Raw genomic sequence first — 14727 nt, 5'->3', positions numbered from 1 at the left:
TTGTGGGGCTGCCACTGAAAAGACCCCCTTTTGTGTGCCCGCTAGATGAGCTTCTTTGATGGGTGGGATAGTCAGAAAGGCCTCTCCCTGCGGTCTTAAATGTGTGGTGTTAAATGTGACCAGTTAAACACTGCAGAACGTAGCATTAGATCAGTAGAAACATTGAGAGGGGTAGTCTCAATGTAATGTTTCTTTTGTGGGTCGTGTTGAATGAAAATCATGCTGACGTGGAAAGAAAACTTGCATCGGGGTTTTCCCAAAACTGGCGGTGTTTCAGACCACATAGCTAGTTCCAGAAATTCTAGCAGGAGCTCCTTTGCATTTTAGGCCACACACCCCTGATGTACCCAGTCCTCCCAGAGCTAACAAGGTTCTTTTTTGTAAGCTCTTGGAGGATTGGCTACATCAAGGGTGTGTGGCCTAATATGCAAAGGAGCTCCTGCTTGAATTCCACCCCTTCATCGCAGATCTGCATGCACTAATTCTTCAGAGCCAGTTTGGTGTAGTGGTGAAGTGCGCGGACTCTTATCTGGGAGAACCAGGTTTGATTCCCCACTCCTCCACTTGCACCTGCTGGAATGGTCTTGGGTCAGGTAGAGCTGTTGTAGGAGTTGTCTTTGAAAGGGCAGCTTCTGGGAGAGCTCTCTCAACCCCACCCGCCTCACAGGGTGTCTGTTGTTGGTGGGGGGGGGGGAGATATAGGAGATTGTGACTGCTCTGAGACTCTGAGTTTCAGAGTGGAGGGCAGGATATCAATCCAATTTCTTCTGCTTCGAGAGGAGGCAGCTGAGAGGTGATACCGTCTTCAAGTCCTTGAAGGGCTGACCTATAGAGGATGGGGTGGAATTGTTTTCTGTGGCCCCAGAAGGTAGGACCAGAACCAACGGGTTGAAATTAAATCGCAAGAGTTTCCTGCTCAACATTAGGAAGAACTTCCTGACCATTAGAGCGGTTCCTCAGTGGAACAGGCTTTCCCCTCGGGAGGTGGTGGGCTCTCCTTCCTTGGAGTTTTTTAAACAGAGGCTGGATGGCCATCTGACAGCAATGAGGATCCTGTGAATTTAGGGAGAGGGGTTTGTGAGTTTCCTGTATTGTGCAGGGGATTGGACTAGATGACCCCGGAGGTCCCTTCCAACTCTATGATTCTAGGACCCTATTCCTTCCTTCTCTCAAACATCAGACATTCACGCCTTGTGACTCTCAAATATCTGACATTTATTCTGTGTGGCTCTTTCATTGAGCAAGTTTGGCCAGCCCTGGTCTGAGGTCTGAGAAGATGAGGCTGGGGTGAGTTTCGCTGCCTGTATTTTTCCTCTCCGCGTTCCACTCTGTCTGGCCCGGTGGATTCTTTCTTGTGTGCTCCTCTGGAATCTCAGTGCGGCTCTTCTGGGAGTGTGGAGAGTCTCTTCTCTCCCCCCCCCCCCTTTAATGTTACAACCTGCTGGCCGGCCTGGATCCTGCCGGGGGCGATAAAATTAGCCGCACCGACAGGTGGAAAGGATCGAATGGCCAAGGAATGAGGCGGCTCCCTTACCATTCTAAGCCCAGTGCTGTTTTTCTTCACCTTAGCTGACATGCGTGGAGCTCCCAGAAACTAAAGCCTTGTTTTGTTGGGTGTTAACGCAGGAGGCTGGGATGGAACACAGGCCGGCAGCGCTCTTTTCCTAGCAGGAGCTCCTCTGCATATTAGGCCACGCCCCCCGATGTAGCCAATCCACACGGAGCTTACAGTAGGCCCTGTACGAAAAGCCCTCTAAGGTCTTGGAGGATTGGCCACATCAGGGGGGGCGTGGCCTAATATGCAGAGGAGCTCATGCTAGAAAAAGAGCCCGCACAGGTATTGCCTTGAAGCCGCTGTACCTGAGGATTGGAGTGTGGCGGGAGGATTCTGGTCACCGCACCTCAAAAAGGATATTCTAGCATTGGAAAAAGTGCAGAAAAGGGCAACTAGAATGATTAAAGGGTTGGAACACTTTCCCTATGAAGAAAGGTTAAAACGCTTGGGGCTCTTCAGCTTGGAGAAACGTCGACTGCGGGGTGACATGATAGAAGTTTACAAGATTCTGCATGGGATAGAAAAGGTAGAGAAAGAAGTCCTTTTCTCCCTTTCTCACAATACAAGAACTCGTGGATCTGGCCAGGGTTTTTTTTGAGCAGGAATGCACAGGAATGCAGTTCTGGCTGGTTTGGCGCAAGGGGGCATGGCATAATATGCAAATGAGTTCCTGCTGGACTTCTTCTACAAAAAGCCCTGTGTGAAACAATCACAGAGTTGGAAGGGACCTCCAGGGTCATCTAGTCCAACCAATGCAAGAAACTCACAAATAGCTTCCCCCAAATTCACAGGATCCTCATTGCTGTCAGATGGCCATCTAGCCAACGGTGATGTCAGGGGTGTGGCCTAATATGCAAACGAAGAAGAAGAAGACTGCAGATTTATACTCCGCCATTCTCTCTGAATCAGACAGAGTGGCTTAAAATCTCCTTTACCTTCCCCACCCCCTACACACAACAGACACTCTGTGAGGTGGGTGGGGCTGAGAGAGCTATCCCAGAAGCTGCCCTTTTGAGGACAACTCTGCAAGAGCTCTGACTGACCCAAGGCCATTCCAGCAGCTGCAAGTGGAGGCGTGGGGAATCCAACCCGGTTCTCCCAGATAAGAGTCCGCGCACTTCACCACTACACCAAACTGGCTCTGAAGAATTAATGCATGCAGATCTGTGATGAAGGGGTGGAATTCAAGCAGGAACTCCTTTGGATATTAGGCCACACACCCCTGATGTAGCCAATCCTCCAAGAGCTTACAAAAAAGTGCCTTGTCAGCTCTTGGAGGACTGGGTACATCAGGGGTGTGCGGCCTAAAATGCAAAGGAGCTCCTGCTAGAATTCCTGGAACTATGTGGTCTGAAACCCGGTCCAACCCGGTTCTCCCAGATATGAGTCCGCACACTTAACCACTACACCAAACTGGCTCTCCAGGAGGGGGTGAGTGATGTCAATTGCTCCCCCTTCTATCTGGGGAGATCCCCTGGGGGATCCTCTGCAGGAAACTGTCAGGCAAGCCCCCCTTTTGTCCCGTTTGGACTATAAATCTGCGGGGAGGCCATGCTTTCCGTAACATGGAGTGTAGTGACTCTGTTATTCTCTGGAGAGCCCCCACTGGCAGTGATGCTGGTATCGCTTTAAGACAAACAGAAGCATCACTAAGAGCTGAAAAGACTGGACACACAGCAGTATCCAGTTTGGTGTAGTGGTTAAATGTGTGGACTCTTATCTGGGAGAACCAGGTTTGATTCCCCACTCCTCCACTTGCAGCTGCTGGAACGGCCTTGGGTCAGCCATAGCTCTCTTATCTGGGAGAACAGGATTGGATTCCCCACTCCTCCACTTGCACCTGCTGGAACGGCCTTGGGTCAGCCATAGCTCTGGCAGAGGTTGTCCTTGAAAGGGCAGCTGCTGTGAGAGCCCTCTCCAGCCCCACCCACCTCACAGGGTGTCTGTTGTGGGGGAGGAAGGTAAAGAAGATTGTGAGCCGCTCTGAGACTCTTCGGAGTGGAGGGCGGGATATAAATTCAATATCTTCATCTACCTCACAGGGTGTCTGTTGTGTGTGTGGGGGAGAAGGTAAATGAGATTGTGAGCTGCTCTGAGACTCTTCGGAGTGGAGGGCGGGGTAGAAATCCAATATCTTCATCTACCTCAGAGGGTGTCTGTTGTGAGGGGAGGAGGTAAAGGAGATTGTGAGCCGCTCTGGAACTCTGGAGTGGAGGGCGGGATATAAATCCAATATCTTCATCTACCTCACAGGGTGTCTGTTGTGTGTGTGGGGGGGAAGGTAAAGGAGATTGTGAGCCACTCTGAGACTCTTCGGAGTGGAGGGCGGGATATAAATCCAGTATCTTCATCTACCTCACAGGGTGTCCGTTGTGGGGGGGGGGGAAGGTGAAGGAGATTGTGAGCCGCTCTGAGACTCTTTGGAGTGGAGGGCGGGATATAAATCCAATATCTTCATCTACCTCACAGGGTGTCTGTCATGGGGGGAGGAAGGGAAAGGAGATTGTGAGCTGCTCTGAGACTCTTCAGAGTGGAGGGTGGGATATAAATCCAATATCTTCATCTACCTCACAGGGTGTCTGTTGTGTGTGTGTGGGGGGGAGGTAAAGGAGATTGTGAGCCGCTCTGAGACTCTTTGGAGTGGAGGGTGGGATATAAATACAATATCTTCTTCTCTAAGCTGAGTTAGTGTGAGCCAGTTCACAATTTTTTAGCCTCAAGCTCAAATGTTTTTGTCTCAGTTCAGTAAAAAATGGCACCAGAGCAAACTAATTTATGCAGTAGCTCACACCTTGAATGCCAGTAGCTCACAAAGTAGAATTTTTGCTCACAAGGCTCCACAGCTTAGGGGGAACATTGCTCACAGGGTGTCTGTTGTGGGTGTGTGGGGGGGAGGTAAAGGAGACTGTGACCACTCTGAGATTCAGAGTACAGGATGGGATATAAATACATTATCTTCTTCCTTGCCCAGTTCTGCTCTGGCTTTCAAGAGTTACAGGAATATTTCTGACACACTCCAAACTCGGACCATCCCAGGCGCTGAGTACTGCACCAGCGATCGAGTACAGAACGCACACAGCTCTGAGAAAGGGCCAGTTCTCACTGTTCAGTTCCTGGTGTGGCTCCCTCGTTAGGTCTGTTGTCTACGTAGAAAGCTGGTTCCTAGAATTCTGTCCCTCTCTCGTGTGACCAGGAAACCCAACCCCTGGGAGATGGCTACGCAGACAGAAATGGGTTTCAGTCTCAGGGGCTCCCCTTCAGTTCCCCGGAAGAAAGGAAACTGCCTGCAGTTGAGAAAGTTCTAACTTTATTTAACTTCACACTGTTAGACTCTAAGCTTAATTTTCTTAGGGGTCTTCTTTCCTTATTACTACCCGGCAGCCTGGGAACATGTGCAGAAGGAGGAGGTGGTGGGGGCTGCCCCACTTCAGGGTCTAGGCTCCCGCAGGCTGGAAACTCCCCAAGAGCAGAAAGCAGCAAAGTCGAGAGGATGCAGCTTTCCATTTGCAAGAACATAACAGCAGCCATGTTGGATCAGGCCAGTGGCTCATCCAGTCCAACACTCTGTGTCACAGAAGAACATAAGAGAAGCTATGTTGGATCAGGCCAATGGCCCTTCCAGTCCAACTCTCTGTGTCACACATAAGAACATAAGAGAAGCCATACTGGATCACGCCAATGTCCCATCCAGTCCAACACTCTGTGTCACACATAAGAACATAAGAGAAGCCATGTTGGATCAGGCCAATGGCCCATCCAGTCCCACACTCTGTGTCACACATAAGAACATAAGAGAAGCCATGCTGGATCATGCCAATGGCCCATCCAGTACAACACTCTGTGTCACACATAAGAACATAAGAGAAGCCACGTTGGATCAGGCCAATGGCCCATCCAGTCCAACACTCTGTGTCACACATAAGAACATAAGAGAAGCCATGCTGGATCATGCCAATGGCCCATCCAGTACAACACTCTGTGTTACACATAAGAACATAAGAGAAGCCATGCTGGATCATGCCAATGGCCCATCCAGTACAACACTCTGTGTCACACATAAGAACATAAGAGAAGCCATGTTGGATCAGGCCAGTGGCCCATCCAGTCCAACACTCTGTGTCACACATAAGAACATAAGAGAAGCCATGCTGGATCACGCCAATGGCCCATCCAGTCCAACACTCTGTGTCACATATAAGAACATAAGAGAAGCCATTCTGGATCACGCCAATGGCCCATCCAGTCCAACACTCTGTGTTGCACATAAGAACATAAGGAAAGTCATGCTGGATCAGGCCAATGGCCCATCCACTCCAACACTCTGGGTCACACAAAAGAACCTAAGAGAAGCCATGTTGGACCAGGCCAATGGCCCCTCCAGTCCAACACTCTGTGTCACACATAGGAACCAAAGAGAAGCCATGTTGGACCAGGCCAATGGCCCCTCCAGTCCAACACTCTGTGTCACACATAAGAACCAAAGAGAAGCCATGTTGGATCAGGCCAATGGCTCCTCCAGTCCAACACTCTGTGTCACACATAAGAACCTAAGAGAAGCCACGTTGCATCAGGCCAGTGGTCCCTCCAGTCCAACACTCTGGGTAACACCTAAGAACCTAAGAGAAGCCATGTTGGATCAGACCAGTGGCTCCTCCAGTCGAACACTCTGTGTCACACATAAGAACCTAAGAGAAGCCATGTTGGATCAGGCCAGTGGCCCATCCAGTCCAACACTCTGTGTCACACAGGGACCAAAAAACCCCCCCAAGTGCCATCAGGAGTTTCACAAGTGGGGCTAGAAGCCCTCCCACTTTGCCCTCCCCCAAGGACCAAGAATACAGAGCATCACTGCCCCAGACAGTTCCAATAATATATTGTGGCTTATAGCCACAGATGGACCTCTGCTCCATATGTTGATCCAATCCCCTCTTAAAGCTGGCTATGCTTGTAGCCACCGCCACCTCCTGTGGCTGTGATTTCCATGTGTTAATCACCCTTTGGGTGAAGAAGTACTTCCTTTTATCCGTTCTAACCCGACTGCTCAGCAATTTCATCGAATGCCCACGAGTTCTTTATTGTGAGAAAGGGAGAAAAGGACTTCTTTATCTCCTTTCTCCATCCCATGCATAATCTTGTAAACCTCTATCATGTCACCCCGCAATCGACGTTTCTCCAAGCTAAAGAGCCCCAAGCGTTTCAACCTTTCTTCACAGGGAAAGTGTTCCAAAGCTTTAATCATTCTACTTGCCCTTTTCTGCACTTTTCCCAATTGAAGGAAGTTTTGGACTTTTTCAAAGCAAGGTGCTTCTGACGGGAAAGAACGGTCTTGGCTGGAATCCACCTCTTGCATCACCTCCTCCTTCTGTGTGTGAATCAAGTCAAGGACAGGGATATGGCTTAGTCCAGGGGTGGACAAACATGGGGTTCTTTCGCCCATTTTGTGTGGATCTCAAAGCCCCCGCCACCTCGTTGGCCAGCTTGGAGAAAGCAGCTGTAAACTTTAAATGGATTCCCCAAGCCAGTTTGGTGTAGTGGTTAAGTGTGCGGAGTCTTATCTGGGAGAACCGGGTTGGATTCTCCACTCTTCCACTTGCACCTGCTGAAATAGCCTTGGGGCAGCCAGAGCTCTCGCAGGCGTTGTCCTTGAAAGGGTAGCTTATGTCAGACCTCTCTCATCCACACCCACCTCACAGTGTGATATTTGAGAGCCAGTTTGGTGTAGTGGTTAAGTGTGCGGACTCTTATCTGGGAGAACCGGGTTCAGTTCCCCACTCCTCCACTTGCACCTGCTGGAATGGCTTTTGGTCAGCCAGAGCTCTGGCAGAGGTTGTCCTTGAAAGGGCAGCTGCTGTGAAAGCCCTCTCAGTCCCACTCACCTTGCAGGGTGTCTGTTGTGGGGGAGGAAGGGAAAGGAGATTGTTAGCCGCTCTGAGACTCTGAGTGGAGGGCAGAATATAAATCCAATGTATTCATCGTCGTCTTCTTTGGCTTTTTGGAAGTGATTTAAGGAGACCAATGCCTTCTCCAAGCCAGCTGACGGGGCCCGTGGAGGCTTCGAGAGCCACACAGTGTGTGTGAAAGAGCCTTCTGCAAGCCCCGTCCCACCGTCTGTCGTTTGGCTCGCACGTTCTGTTGCCTGACAGCGACTCTCTGAGCCCTGAAGTCTGTTCGACTCCCTTTGGACCCGGAGAGCACTCCCTTGTGCCAGCGTACGCTGCTTCTCCCCGCCCCCTTTGGCAAAGTTCTGGTCCTCTAGAAGGAGACTGCCTAAATCGAAGCGTCCACGAAAGGTCAGCGCTTGGGCCCGGCTTAACACTTCAGGGCCTGGGGGTGAGTGGAAAGGGCAGGGGTAGTCTGGCTGGCAGCTGGAGAGTAGAAGAAGGCACCAGAACCACCCTCCGCTCCCGTGCGTCACAATGCAACATTCCGGCCTTATGAGCTACATTAATCTACTGGGAATAATTCACACGCACGCCCAGTGCTGTGCTTGCAGACACCAGTTCAAAACAGTAAAGAGCCCAGTAGCACCTTAAAGACTAACAAATGTTATTGTGGCATTAGCTTTCCAGAAACACAGCTCTCTTTGTCAGGTGCATCAGCCAAAGAGAGCTGTGTTTCTCAAAAGCTTCTGCTACAATAACATTCGTTAGTCTTAAAGGTGCTACAGGGCTCTTTGCGGTTTCGCTGCAACAGATGAACACAGCTGACTCCTCTGGATCCAGCTCTTCTTCAGTGTCTCCAGGTTCTGGCTCACCCATAAGGGTTTGTTGAAAAAGTCACTTCTCAGCTTCTTCGTTAACCTTCTCTCTCTAACCCTCCCCTCCCCCCACAAGTTTGGCAAGCAGGTAGAGCTCAGGCCTTGTCTATAGGAGCAGCTAACCCAGTTCATAGCATATTCACACTAGAAAGTTGGACAGTGAAGAAAGGTAACAGGGAGAAAGTTGACTCATTTGAAATGTGGTCCTGGAGGAGACTTTTATGCATACTGTGGACATGAAGGAAGGAAGGAAGGAAGGAAGGAAGGAAGGAAGGAAGGAAGGAGGGAAGGAAGGAGGGAGGGAAGGAAGGAACGAGGGAAGGAAAGGAAGAATAAGGAAGGAGGGAAGGAAGAAGGAAGGAGGGAGGGAAGGAGGAAAGGAGGGAGGGAAGAAAGGAACGAGGGAAGGAAGGGAGGAAGGAGGGAAGGAAGGAATGAGGGAGGGAAGGAAGGAACGTGGGAAGGAAAGGAAGAATAAGGAAGGAGGGAAGGAAGGAACGAGGGAAGGAAAGGAAGAATGAGGGAAGGAAGGAAGGAGGGAGGGAGGGAAAGAAGGAGGAAAGGAAGGAACGAGGGAAGGAAGGGAGGAATGAGGGAAGGAAGGAGGGAAGGAAGGAACGAGGGAAGGAAGGGAGGAATGAGGGAAGGAAGGAGGTAAGGAAGGAATGAGGGAGGGAAGGAAGGAACGAGGGAAGGAAAGGAAGAATGAGGGAAGGAAGGAGGGAAGGGGGAAAGGAAGGAAGGAGGGAGGGAAGGAAGGAACAAGGGAAGGAAGGGAGGAACGAGGGAAGGAAGGAATGAGGGAGGGAAGGAAGGAATGAGGGAAGGAAAGGAGGAATGAGGGAAGGAAGGAGGGAAGGAAGGGAGGAAAGAAGGAAGGAGGGAGGAAAAGAAGGAGGGAAGGAAGGGAGGAATGAGGGAAGGAAGGAAGGAATGAGGGAAGGAAGGGAGGAACAAGGGAAGGAAAGGAGGAAGGGAGGAAGGAGGGAGGAAAGGAAGGAAGGGAGGAACGAGGGAAGGGAGGAAGGAAAGAGGAAAGAAGGAAGGAGAGAAAGGAGGAGGGAAGGAAGGAAGGAGGAAAGGAAGGAAGGAGGCAGGGAAGGAAGAAATGAGGGAAGGATGAGCCACTTCTGTATCTTTTCAACGTGTGTGATCCCAACCATCGCGTGTCCCACTGGCCTGTAGGTACTCAGATTCAAAGCCAGTTTCTTCTTCTGCGGGTAAAAGGGCTTCTGACCCTCCCCTCTGCTATTGGGGAGCTTCAGAGACCGTCGATGAGCGCAGGGCAGAGCCTGGCCCCAGCGAAATGCCAACGCGCTTGCGGCGGCCCCCGGCAGCCAGGGGGTTTGACACCCTCTTGACAGGTTTTCACGGATCATCTCAGCAAGGGGAAGCTGTTAGGAGAGGCTTCGGTTGCAGCTATTTTGAGTCGGGAGTGCTCCAGTCACGTCAGGTCAGGCCCTGAAACACAAGCCTTTCCAAAAGCGCAGTCACCGATGACATACGGCGGCTCACGCAACTCCTCCACGGAGACCGTTCAGCCGGCGAGGCTTCGGGAGCCCCAGGCAGCTCGCAGTTCACGGCGGCGGCGGCTCCCGTGGTCAGCTGTGAGCCCGAGGCTGGTTCTTTGAAGTCAGCTGCGAAGCTCAACCTCAAATGCATGAAGCTGCCTTACGCTGAATGGGTCTGTCAGGGTCAGATTGTCTGCTCGGACCAACAGCAGTTCTCAGAGAGGTCTTCATCACCTGCTGCTTTATTTTCTTCCTGGAGATGCCGGGGATTGGACCTGGGACCTTCTGCGTGCCCAGCAGAGGCTCTTCCCACTGAGCCACAGCCCCTCCCCAACACATGAAGCTGCCTTAAGAAGAGCCAGTTTGGTGCAGTGGTTAATTGTGCGGACTCTTATCTGGGAGAACCCAGTTTATAAAACCTATAAATAAAACCTATTATTATTGATTCCCCACTCCTCCACTTGCAGCTGCTGGAATGGCCTGGGGTCAGCCATAGCTCTCTTATCTGGGAGAACCGGGTTGGATTCCCCACTCCTGCACTTGCAGCTGCTGGAATGGCCTTGGGTCAGCCATAGCTCTCTTATCTGGGAGAACCGGGTTGGATTCCCCTCTCCTCCACTTGAAGCTGCTGGAATGGCCTTGGGTCAGCCATAGCTCTCTTATCTGGGAGAACCGGGTTGGATTCCCCACTCCTCCACTTGCAGCTTCTGGAATGGCCTTGGGTCAGCCAGAGCTCTCTTATCTGGGAGAACCGGGTTTGATTTCTCACTCCTCCACTTGCAGCTGCTGGAATGGCCTGGGGTCAGCCAGAGCTCTCTTATCTGGGAGAACTGGGTTTTGATTCCCCACTCCTCCACTTCCAGCTGCTGGAATGGCCTTGGGTCAGCCATAGCTCTCTTATCTGGGAAAACCGGGTTTGATTCCCCACTCCTCCACTTGCACCTGCTGGAATGGCCTTGGGTCAGCCAGAGCTCTCTTATCTGGGAGAACCGGGTTGGATTCCCCACTCCTCCACTTGCACCTGCTGGAATGGCCTTGGGTCAGCCAGAGCTCTCTTATCTGGGAGAACTGGGTTTTGATTCCCCACTCCTCCACTTCCAGCTGCTGGAATGGCCTTGGGTCAGCCATAGCTCTCTTATCTGGGAGAACCGGGTTGGATTCCCCACTCCTCCACTTGCAGCTGCTGGAATGGTCTTGGGTCAGCCAGAGCTCTCTTATCTGGGAGAACCGGGTTTGATTCCCCACTCCTCCACTTGCAGCTGCTGGAATGGCCTTGGGACAGCCAGAGCTCTCTTATCTGGAAGAACCGGGTTTGATTCCCCACTCCTCCACTTGCAGCTGCTGGAATGGCCTTGGGTCAGCCATAGCTCTCTTATCTGGGAGAACCGGGTTTGATTCCCCACTCCTCCACTTGCAGCTGTTGGAATGACCTTGGGGTAGGGAACAGTGGCTCTCCAGATGCTTTTTGCCTACAACTCCCATCAGCTCCAGCCCCAACCACCTCACAGGGTGTCTGTTGTGGGGAGAGGATATTATGGGAGACTGTAAGCTGCTCTGAGTCTCTGATTCAGGGAGAAGGGCGGGGTATAAATCTGCAATTCTTCTTCTTCGTCATCTTCTTCTTCTTTCATGGCATTAGCTTTTGTGTTCATGCCACAGTCATCCACCTGGTCTTAAAGATGCCACTGACTCAGACTTTGCTCTAGTTTTAAAATAGTTATTAAAATGTATAAAACCTTTTGCTTATATCAGTTTAAGCCAGTTTAGGAGAACATAAGAACATAAGAGAAGCCATGTTGGATCAGGCCAATGGGCCATCCAGTCCAACACTCTGTGTCACACAGTGGCCCCCCAAAATTATATATATATATATATATATATACATATATATATACGCACTGTGGCTAATAGCCACTGATGGACCTCTGCTCCACATTTTTATCCAATCTCCTTTTGAAGCTGGCTATGCTTGTAGCCTCCACACCTCCTGTGGCAGTGAATTCCACATGTTAATCATCCTTTGGGTGAAGAAGGACTTCCTTTTATCCGTTCTAACCCGACTGCTCAGTAATTTCATCGAATGCCCATGAGTTCTTGTATTGTGAGAAAGGGAGAAAAGGACTTCTCTGTCTACCCTCTCCATCCCATGCATAATCTTGTAAACATCTATCATGTCACCCCTCAGTCGACTTTTCTCCAAGCTAAAGAGCCCCAAGCGTTTTAACCTTTCTTCATAGGGAAAGTGTTCTAAACCTTTAATCATTCTAGTTGCCTTTTTCTGCACTTTTTTCCAATTTTATAATATCCTTTTTGAGGTGTGGTGACCAGAACTGCACACAGTACTCCAGATGAGACCGCACCATCGATTTATACAGGGGCATTATGATACTGGCTGGTTTGTTTTCAATTCCCTTCCTAATAATACCCAGTATGGCGTTGGCCTTTTTTATTGCAATCGCACACTGTGTTGACATTTTCTGTGAGTTCTCTACCATGACCCCAAGAAGCTGGGACAGGTATTTTTGGGGGGGAGGGGCAGGGGGGAGCGGGAATGAAGCTGATAGGAATGATTTCTTAAGTAATTCAGTCGTGGATGTAGCGGTGGATTGTTAAAAGTGCCTGTGTGCACTCTTGTATTTCTTATTACCAACCGTTTAGAGAAGCAGAGGCTACAGAGTTTTTCTCATCACCCCATTTTTATTTCCTTGTAATAAATGCTTTGATGGAATTAGGACTACCATAGAGTTTTCCCCCTTCCAGATGCCTAGAGCGTCCAGGGAAACCATGGAGTTTTCCCAGGAATGCCTAGAGTGGCCACCATGCAGTGTCACTGGCGCAATGACGTCACTTCCTGGTGACATCATCGTGTGCGCAAGGAGACTTCCCCGCTGGGGGCTTCAGAGGACTTGGCAACCCTAGATGGAATAGTGTTAATAGTTTCACCCTGACATTTCTTCTATCTTAGCTTTGCTTTAACGCAGGGTGTCCCCTTTTTCCCCTACAGATTGGTCTTAGTTTCCAACGATGGCTGCACGGACCACTGCCCTGATCCAGCAGGGCATCTCTTGCATTATTATGAGCGCTTCCCAAGGGCGCCCAAGCTCAAAATCTGGAGCATCCCCAGAAGAAAGCATTCTAGAGAGCTAGCATTTGTCAGCCTGCACGAGAACACTGATCTCTCTCTGACACTCTTGGGATTTTTGTCTTTCAGTGCAAGAAGAAACACACCCTGGTGTGCCCGGACTTCTCCAAGAATGGCTTCTGCCCCAAAGGGGCCAAATGCAAACTGCAGCACCTTCAGCGGAAAGTCCGTGCCCGGCAGCCCAGCCCCAGAGACTCCTGCCAACCGGAATGCTCTGCGCCAAAGCGGGGTGCGCCTTACGGAACAGAGAGCAGGGTAAGAAGGCCTGGGGAACTGCCACCTTTTCTCCTCTTCCCAAGTGGTATATAGATCCAGGCGGGCAGCCATCTTGGTCTGAAGCAATGCAATGAAGCTTGCATCCAGGGACAACTTCAAGACCAACGGAGTTTTATTCTGCATAGCAACTTCAGTGTGCGTGCACCAGAGCTTATAGCCAGAATTAAACTTTGTTGTCTCGCAGGTGCCATTGGACTCAAACTTTGTTCTAAGTCTTATATAGTTTGTGTGACACAGAGTGTTGGACTGGAGGGGCTATTGGCCTGATCCAACATGGCTTCTCTTATGTTCTTATGTGACACGGAGTGTTGGACTGGAGGGGCCACTGGCCTGATCCAGCATGGCTTCTCTTATGTTCTTATGTGACACAGAGTGTTGGACTGGATGGGGCATTGGCCTGATCCAGCATGGCTTCTCTTATGTTCTTATGTGACACAGAGTGTTGGACTGGATGGGCCACTGGCCTGATCCAACAGGGCTTCTCTTATGTTCTTATGTGACACAGAGTGTTGGACTGGATGGGCCACTGGCCTGATCCAACAGGGCTTCTCTTATGTTCTTATGTGACACAGAGTGTTGGACTGGATGGGCCATTGGCCTGATCCAACAGGGCTTCTCTTATGTGACACAGAGTGTTGGACTGGAGGGGCCACTGGCCTGATCCAACGGGGCTTCTCTTATGTTCTTATGTGACACAGAGTGTTGGACTGGATGGGCCACTGGCCTGATCCAACAGGGCTTCTCTTATGTTCTTATGTGACACAGAGTGTTGGACTGGATGGGCCATTGGCCTGATCCAACAGGGCTTCTCTTATGTGACACAGAGTGTTGGACTGGAGGGGCCACTGGCCTGATCCAACGGGGCTTCTCTTATGTTCTTATGTGACACAGAGTGTTGGACTGGAGGGGCCACTGGCCTGATCCAACGGGGCTTCTCTTATGTTCTTATGTGACACAGAGTGTTGGACTGGAGGGGCCACTGGCCTGATCCAACGGGGCTTCTCTTATGTTCTTATGTGACACAGAGTGTTGGACTGGAGGGGCCACTGGCCTGATCCAACATGGCTTCTCTTATGTTCTTATGTGACACAGAGTGTTTGACTGGATGGGCCATTGGCCTGATCCAACATGGCTTCTCTTATGTTCTTATGGGTGGCTTACAATCTCCTTCACCTTCCTCTCCCACAACAGCCACCCTGTGAGGTAGGTGGGGCTGAGAGAGCTTCTCTGAGGCTGCATCTGGGCAGTGCTGGGGCCTCCCTGGGAGCGCAGTCGGAAAACACTCCCAACTGTCACCAAAGATTTTTGAAGACCCGTGAAGCGTGACATTTCCCCACCCGGCTCTCCTCGTTTTTGCTCTTCCTCCATGCCGTGGGGCCGGAATCACACCGTGTTCTGTCCCCTACTAGCTGCTAACTTGTTGCCACCTCTGGAGGGAAGGAAGGTGTGGAGGGTTATTTTTCATCGGGTTATCTGCTGCTGAAGC

At 50.8% G+C, this 14727-nt stretch overlaps 1 protein-coding gene across 1 annotated transcript in view; it reads left to right on the top strand.

Moving 5' to 3' along the window:
* LOC132574914 (zinc finger CCCH domain-containing protein 3-like) overlaps window positions 1–14727 on the top strand; it is a 173690-nt gene that overhangs the window by 36237 nt on the left and 122726 nt on the right. The window contains exon 2 of the mRNA XM_060243164.1: window positions 13035–13220. Coding sequence (XP_060099147.1) covers window positions 13035–13220 — 186 coding nt within the window. The remainder of the gene's footprint in view (window positions 1–13034; window positions 13221–14727) is intronic.

This window comes from Heteronotia binoei, chromosome 7, assembly GCF_032191835.1.
Source record: "Heteronotia binoei isolate CCM8104 ecotype False Entrance Well chromosome 7, APGP_CSIRO_Hbin_v1, whole genome shotgun sequence".
NCBI classification, from domain to species: Eukaryota; Metazoa; Chordata; class Lepidosauria; order Squamata; family Gekkonidae; genus Heteronotia; species Heteronotia binoei.
This window is presented reverse-complemented; position numbering and strand designations above follow the sequence as displayed.